At 66.7% G+C, this 7500-nt stretch overlaps 1 protein-coding gene across 1 annotated transcript in view; it reads left to right on the top strand.

The window, feature by feature from the left end:
• Nucleotides 1-6238, top strand: part of LIMK1 (LIM domain kinase 1) — a 9543-nt gene extending 3305 nt beyond the window's left edge. Inside the window, exons 2-15 of the mRNA XM_026050154.1 lie at nucleotides 754-892; nucleotides 1662-1771; nucleotides 1885-2091; nucleotides 2586-2691; nucleotides 2777-2961; nucleotides 3047-3230; nucleotides 3585-3671; nucleotides 4264-4395; nucleotides 4577-4636; nucleotides 5025-5090; nucleotides 5212-5368; nucleotides 5493-5548; nucleotides 5635-5792; nucleotides 5965-6238. Of these exons, the coding sequence (XP_025905939.1) occupies nucleotides 754-892; nucleotides 1662-1771; nucleotides 1885-2091; nucleotides 2586-2691; nucleotides 2777-2961; nucleotides 3047-3230; nucleotides 3585-3671; nucleotides 4264-4395; nucleotides 4577-4636; nucleotides 5025-5090; nucleotides 5212-5368; nucleotides 5493-5548; nucleotides 5635-5792; nucleotides 5965-6151 (1834 nt within the window). The 3' untranslated portion in view covers nucleotides 6152-6238. The remainder of the gene's footprint in view (nucleotides 1-753; nucleotides 893-1661; nucleotides 1772-1884; nucleotides 2092-2585; nucleotides 2692-2776; nucleotides 2962-3046; nucleotides 3231-3584; nucleotides 3672-4263; nucleotides 4396-4576; nucleotides 4637-5024; nucleotides 5091-5211; nucleotides 5369-5492; nucleotides 5549-5634; nucleotides 5793-5964) is intronic.
• Nucleotides 6239-7500: the final 1262 nt, after the last annotated feature.

The following is a 7500-nucleotide window of genomic DNA, read 5'->3' as shown; positions in this document are numbered from 1 at the left end:
GGTCCCACCCCCCCTGCCTGCCCCCCCGTGTCACCCCACACTGCACAGCCCCTGCCCCCCCTCCTTGGGCCCACGCCCTGCGCGTTCGCCCCCCATCCTGCCCGTGACGTGGGGCCGCCCCCCCGTTCCGCGCTGGGGTGCGGGGGCCGCGTGTTGCTAAAGCCGCGGCTGGCTATAAATAGGGGCCACGAGCCCCGCGGGGGCGTGGGGGCGGGCGCCGTGACTCAGGGCTGCTGTCTGGGCCCTGCCCGGCCCCTCCAGGCCCGCAGACGGGCTCCGTGGGGCTGCGGAGGGTCACGCGTGGGGCTCCTCATCCTCGGGTGACCACCAGGGAGGATGTGACGAGAAGGGGGCCAAGCTCTTCTCGGTGGGGCCAGTGACAGGACAAGGGGCAGTGGGGACAAGTTGAAGCCCAGGCAGCTCCATCTCCATGTGAGGAAGAACCACTGTGGAGATGCCCGAGCCCTGGCCCAGGCTGCCCAGGGAGGCTGCGGAGGCTCCTGCTCTGGGGATCTCCCAAACCCACCTGGATGCGACTGGGTGCCCCGTGCTCTGGGTGTCCCTGCTGGAGCAGGGGCTGCACTGGGTGATCCCTAGAGGTCCCTTCCAACCTCAGCCACTCTGTGGTTCTGTGCCAGGCCCGAGTGTCCCTCTGGGTGCGAGTTGCCCCCTCCCGGTGGTCCCCCCGTGTGCCAGGCGCTGCCCAGCCCTGCGGTGCCCGTGCACCCATGGCCAGCGCCGTCTCCACCGCAGGTGCTGCGAGTGCGGGGCCTCCCTGTCCCACCAGTACTACGAGAAGGATGGGCGCCTCTACTGCAAGAAGGACTACTGGGCTCGCTTCGGCGAGCTCTGCCACGGCTGCTCCGAGCACATCACCAAGGGGCTCGTCATGGTGAGCGCGCGGGCGGCTGGGTGGGCGGCGGCGAGGCCGCCCGGCGCCGCTGACTCCCGGCCGCGCTCGCGGCAAAGGGGCCGCGCAGGGGCACAGCGGGGCGCGGGGCGCAGGTAGGGGCTCTGGGCTGCTGTTGGGGCGACCGGCGCGTCCTGGGGCGCTGGCGGGTCTGTCCCYGCCACTGCTGCTGCTTCCTTCCCCTCCTCCCCTGCACGTCTGCAGGAGCCGCCTGGGGGTTTTGCGGCCTCTGTTTCCCTTCCCCTTCGTCTGCGGTGCCCCGGCACAGGAGGCTCGAAGCCTCGGAGACGCCGAGCGCATCCCCTGCCACGGCCCAACCCGCCCTGCCCTCCYGTTCCATCCCCCGGCTGCCCTGGGATCCCAGTCCTGGACAAGGTGCTCCCTGCGCCGGGCATGGAGACACCAGGGCTGGTGCCCGYGGGTGCTGTGGGTGCTGCCGTGGGTGCTCTCGCGTCATCGTTGCCTCCAGCGCCGGGTTCATAGGTGCTTGGGGTCATCCCTGAGGGAGCCCCGTGGCGCCTGTGGTGTCTTTGTCATCGTCAAGAAAAATGTTCTTGACGTTGAGGGTGACAGAGCCCTGGCACAGGCTGCCCAGGGAGGTTGCGGAGTCTCCTTCTCTGGAGATCCTCAAAACCCATTTGGATGCGGCCTGTGCCCTGTGCTCTAGATGACCCTGCATGTACAGGGGGGTTGGACTAATGATCTCTAGAGGTCCCTTCCAACCTTAAGGATTCCATGATTCTTCCCACAGGTGGCCGGGGAGCAGAAGTACCACCCCGAGTGCTTCAGCTGCCTCAACTGCCACGCGTTCATCGGCGACGGGGACACCTACGCGCTCGTGGAGCGCTCCAAGCTCTACTGGTAGGTGGGRTCCACTCCGGGGTGCGGCGGAGGGCAGGGCGCGCTTCCCGTGGGATGCTCCGCGCCCCGCTGCGTGTCCTGGCCCGCTCGCCCAGCCCCTCCTGGCCCCGCAGCGGGCACTGCTATTACCAGATGGTGGTGACGCCGGTCATCGAGCAGATCCTGCCGGACTCGCCGGGCTCCCGCATCCCGCACACCGTCACGCTCGTCTCCATCCCCGCCTGCTCCGATGGGAAGCGAGGCTTCTCCGTGTCCATCGACCAGCACTGCAGCGCGCAGGGCTGCGGCTCCGAGCACTCGCACACTGTCCGCGTCCGAGAGTACGTTCCCCTGGGGCGCTCACTGCTGCCTCCCGTCTTGCGATCGGCACCCATGGGCGAGGGGATCCTGAGGGGCCCTTGCCCTCCTGCTTGCAGGATCAACCCCCCAGAGCTTTTCCAGGTGTGGGGGCATGAGGCTGTCCCCATCTGTTGGGGTGGCTTGTGGGGAACGTGCCAGCGTTGCTGAAGGGGTGGCCTGAGGATGTCAGCCTGGCACATCCTCCTCTTTTCCTTGTGATGGATTTGTGGGTGCTGTGCCCGCATGTCCTGTCTTCCAGGGTGACTAATGGCCGTCATGCTTGTGTGTCCTCATGACTCGTGGGTGACTTGCCAGCATGTCCCTGTTTGCCACGGTGTCCTAGTTGCCCAAGTGGCTGGCGTGCAGCGGGCTGGTGTGTGCACAGCCCCAGCGTGACCCCGGCTCCCGGGCTGGCTCCCACGCACGGGGTCAGAGCCGTGGGATGGACCCCAGCCCTCKCCTGTTGCCCTTGCAGAGTTGACCCAGACTGCATCAGCCCTGACATGAAGAACTCCATCCATGTGGGAGACCGTATCCTGGAGATCAACGGCACACCCATCGGGCACGTGCCCCTGGATGAGGTACCGCTGCCCCCGGGCGCCCCGGCTGTGCTGGGCTGACCCCAGGTCCTCGGGGAGCTGCCCCCAACGCCATTTCTGCCCCTAGATTGACCTGCTGATCCAGGAGACCAGCCGCCTGCTCCAGCTGACCATCGAGCATGACCCRCACGAGCCGCTGGCGCGCGAGTCGGCCCTGGAGCGCAGCCCGCTCTCCGACCTGCACAGCCCGCTGCGCTCCCCGGCCCGCACGCCCTGCGCCGAGGCGGGCGCCATGCGCCAGCGCGCCGTCATGTAAGGCCAGCGCCTCCTGCGCACCCGGCTCCCTGCCCGGCCCTGCTCCCGGCGCCCACCGGAGCCTTCGCCCTCTTCCCCGCAGGAGGAGCTGCAGCACGGACAAGTCTCCCGCCTCCAGCTCCGTGGGCTCGCCAGCCTCCCAGCGCAAGGACATCAGCCGCTCCGAGTCGCTCCGTGTGGTCTCCCGCACCCACCGCATCTTCCGCCCCTCGGATCTGATCCACGGCGAGGTGCTGGGGAAGGGCTGCTTCGGACAAGCCATCAAGGTGGGTCTCTGGCCCGCCTGCCTCCAGCCTGGCTACAGCAGGGACAGGGAGGGTCATCACCGTCTTCCTCCTTCCTTGTTATCCCTGATCACAAGGAGAACCTTCATCCTGCACCTCCTGCAGGACCTTAGACCTCCTATCACCTAGAAAGCCACCTAGGACCTCCTATCACGTAGAAAACCTCTGCCCTTCTCCTTGCAGCCGCTTGCGTGTGAGTCTTGGCTCCCTGGGCAGACCTGCAGCAGGAGGATATGGGGTAGCATTTCCCAGGCCTGGTGTATCCCTAGTGCTGCTTCCATGGGGACAAGGGTGACACTGGGGAGCCAGTTGGTCAGTGCCTGCCCTCTCTGCTAGGTGACACACCGGGAGACGGGCGAGGTGATGGTCATGAAGGAACTGATCCGCTTTGACGAGGAGACGCAAAGGACCTTCCTCAAGGAGGTGAGTGTCCTGCTTCCTTCATAAGGCTGGTTGCCCTGGGCTGGGGGGACAAGTGATGGGTCTTGCTGTGGGGAAAGGGGGGCTCCTGGAGGCGCAGTGGGTGCTCAGTGGGTGCCGGGCACAGCACGTTGGTGCTGCTGGGCAGCCCCATGTTGAGCAGCGGGGTCAGGGACAAGCAGAGCAGCTGGTTTCACAGGAGCAGGTGGCGTTGGGTGGCCCGCAGCAACGTGAGCTCCCGGTGCTCACGCAGCAAAGTGCCCGCGGCGCCAAGGCAAGGACGTGCTGGGCAGTGAGAGGCTCCAGGACCCCCCCTGAGTCAGCACGTTGGGGGAAGGTGAAGAGGAGACCCGATCCCACTGCCGGAGACCTGCATGGGGAAGGGAAATCGGATAGCACAGGGAGGGCTCTGGCGCAGTGGAACAAGGGGCAATGAGAGGAGGGAGTTAGAAGGCAAGATGGGACCAGGGCAGGATAAAAAATAGATTTGCCTGCTTAAGCTGAGTGTGATCAACCTCTTGTGTGGGTTTAAGTGGCCTCTGTGAGCCCAACTCTGGTGAGCCCTGATGTCCTGGTGCATGCTGTGGTCTCACAGGTGAAGGTGATGCGTTGCTTGGAGCACCCTAATGTGCTGAAGTTCATCGGGGTGCTGTACAAGGAGAAGAGGCTCAACTTCATCACGGAGTACATCAAGGGTGGCACCTTGCGGGGCCTCATCAAGAGCATGGTGAGAGTGGGGCTGGAGAAAGCCTTGGAGCTGCTCTCCAAACCCTTCCCAATGGYCCAGCTCTGAGTCTGGGGGCTGAGGGCACCAGGCAGCCTGTGACAAGGACCTGGGAACCCCGGGGCTGTGCAGAGTGGCACCTCTTTGCTCTTGCTTGGCTAATGCTGCCCACTTCTGCCTGCAGGACAGCCACTACCCGTGGAGCCAGCGGGTCAGCTTCGCCAAGGACATCGCAGCTGGCATGGTGGGTGGCACTCGGGCAGGCTGCATGCAYGCGTGGGGACACACACGTGCAGGTTGGGTGGGTGCTGCGGTGCGGACATGCTGGCAGTGGCTGGCACGATGGCAAGGTGGGTCTGTGTGTGCACGGGATGGGTGCGCTGCATGGGATGTGTGCGGTGGGGTGGGCGCTGCTGGGCGCCCGTGTCAGRGTTGGGTGCCCTGGGGCTGGGCACAGTTTGTGGGTGTTTTCAGTGCTGTTGGGTACGTGTGTGCTGGGCGCCGGAGTGATGTGCAAAGTGCTGGGTGATGCACTGGGTGCTGCTGCGTGTGGATGGTGAGCACCGGGCATGGGTGCCACTGGGGCTGGTTTGGGTGCTGTCGCCCTACGCTGAGCACATCCTTCCCCTCAGGCCTACCTCCATTCCATGAACATCATCCACCGCGACCTCAACTCTCACAACTGCCTCGTGCGGGAGGTAGGTCCTGCTGCTGCGGGCAGCGGAGCAGAGCTGCCGCCAACGGCACCACCCTCGGCCTGTGCGAGGGTCCCGCTGCGTTCACCTCAGCCCTCACCTCCTCTCTCTGTGTCCTGCCCAGAACAAGAGCGTGGTTGTGGCCGACTTCGGCCTCGCCCGGCTCATGGTGGATGAGAAGAACCAACCCGAGCATCTCAAGAACTTGAAGAAGCCAGACAGGAAGAAGCGCTACACGGTGGTGGGCAACCCCTACTGGATGGCCCCCGAGATGATCAACGGTGAGTGTGGCCGTGAGGCCCTGCAGCCCGGGGCGTGGGGCTGGCCGGGAGCTGCGCTGGGGCAGGAGACGTGGTGGGGCAGGCACCGGGTGTGCAGCACCACCCCAGCCATCCCTCCCTGCAGGCCGCAGCTACGACGAGAAGGTGGACATCTTCTCCTTCGGGATCGTGCTGTGCGAGGCAAGTACCGCCGGTGGCCCTGCTCTGCGGCCTTCGGTGATGCTGTTACGGGGCTCTGCCTCCTCCTCACTCCCGCTGTCCCCCAGATCATCGGCCGAGTCAGCGCTGACCCCGACTACCTGCCCCGCACTACGGACTTTGGCCTCAACGTGAGGGGGTTCCTGGACCGCTATTGCCCCCCTGCCTGTCCCCCCAGCTTCTTCCCCGTCGCTGTGTGCTGCTGTGACCTGGACCCTGAGAAGCGGTGAGCACTTGGGCCCTCAGGGCCTCACCCCACTGCACCACGGGCTCGTGCTGGGGCCACCAACGGGGCAGGGAACGGGATACGGACGTTGGGGCACACGCGGGAAGGGTGGGACTGGCCGGGTGCTAATTGGAGCTCGCAAGGAGCTGCCCTCTCTCCTTCTCCCGGCTAGGCCGTCCTTCAGCAAGCTGGAGCAGTGGCTGGAGACGCTGCGCATGCACCTGGAGATCCACCTGCCGCTGAGCTCGCAGCTGGACCAGCTCGAACGGGCCTTCTGGGAGACGTACCGGCGGGGCGAGAGCGGCCTGCCCACGCACCCYGAGGTCCCTGACAGAGCGCTGCACCCCTGTCCCCTCTAAAGCCGCACGGGGAGCGCGGCGCCCAAGACGAGCACCTCCTCCYGCCTGCCCCCCGCCCCGGGGCTGGCTCCCCGGGGCGCTCCCAAGGAGCCGGAGCCCCCATCCTGCCTGCTCTGCCAGGGCCCCTTTCGTTGCTTCCCRTCCTGTGCCTGCAAGCCCGATCCCTGGGAGCTGGCTCTCCCGGGGCCCCCACGTCCCGTGGACCCCATCTCCCTGCCCACATCCCCCTTCCCACCACCCCGCCTCGGTGGGGGCTCTTTGGACTGCACGGACCTGCACGCGGCCGCCGACCGGCCCCTCTTTGTACATAGCCCCAGTGMGTAGCTCCTCGCGGCCGGGACAGCCCGGCGTGCGGGGAACGAGGTGCCGGCGGCAGGGCCGGAGGGCGGCCGGCGCCCCGTCCCCACGCTCGCTTCGCGCCCGCACGGCCCCTGCCCTCACTTTGCACGCTCCGCCACGAGGCGGGGGCCGGGCCGCAGCCCCCCACGAGCCCCGTGGGCTCCCCTGTACAGACCCGCTCCCCTCGCAGTGGTGCCTTGCGTCTCCGCGAACTTGCACTGCAACGCGCTAGGGATCTCCGTGGGGGCTGCCCGCAGGGGCCCCGTCGTGCCTGGGGGGCGCGCGGGGCGCATGGGCCCTCCTAGTGCCGCCCGCCGCGCTCACCCCGCGCCCTCCTCGGGGTGTCCCGGCACCCACGGGGACCTGCTGCTGCCCCCGCTCCCCCGCTGTGTCCCCGTGCGCCGGGGCCCCTCCGCGCCCGCGGGCAGAGCCAGGCCGGGGCGGCGCGAGGACACGTCCCCTCTCGGTGCCGGCGGAGGCGGCGCGGGCCCTGCCTCGGTGCTTCAGCGGCGCGGCGCTTTCCATGCTCTTTATTCAGGTTCATTTTTCTGTAAGATATTTAAAGAGAAGAGTTTGTATTATTTTTTCATACGACTTAGAGTTTGCCATTTGTCACTGCCTCAGTTTCCGCTTTACCGGAGGGATGAAACTGTGAAGCGTCTCCGCGCACTTTGCCCGGGAAGTAAAACGCGGCGTCCGCTGCCGAGGCGGGGAGGAGCACTCGAAACTGTGATGTAGCCCAAGGCGCGAGTCAATAAATCCGTCCCCGCTCCGCTTCCGGCCTGCTTGGGAATTGCTCGCTCCCGCGTGCCCCTGCCTGGCCTCCCTGTGGAGCGCGGGGGACAGCGAGGCCCACGGTGGCCGCTGATGGGCACCGTCCCCTGYGGCTCTGGCAACGCGTTGGTACCAGGATCCGCCGCGAGCACCTCCTTCCCCCATCGCCGCCTCTTCCATGAAGCATCTAGCCTTTCCAGCCCTCCTTGCCCCAAAAGGTTCCCCGAAGGGTGTCC

The sequence above is a fragment of the Nothoprocta perdicaria genome, unplaced genomic scaffold (genome assembly GCF_003342845.1).
Source record: "Nothoprocta perdicaria isolate Ctin4 unplaced genomic scaffold, notPer1 scaffold_66, whole genome shotgun sequence".
NCBI classification, from domain to species: domain Eukaryota; kingdom Metazoa; phylum Chordata; class Aves; order Tinamiformes; family Tinamidae; genus Nothoprocta; species Nothoprocta perdicaria.
Note: the sequence above shows the minus strand (reverse complement) of the source record. Positions and strands in the feature narration are given on the sequence as shown.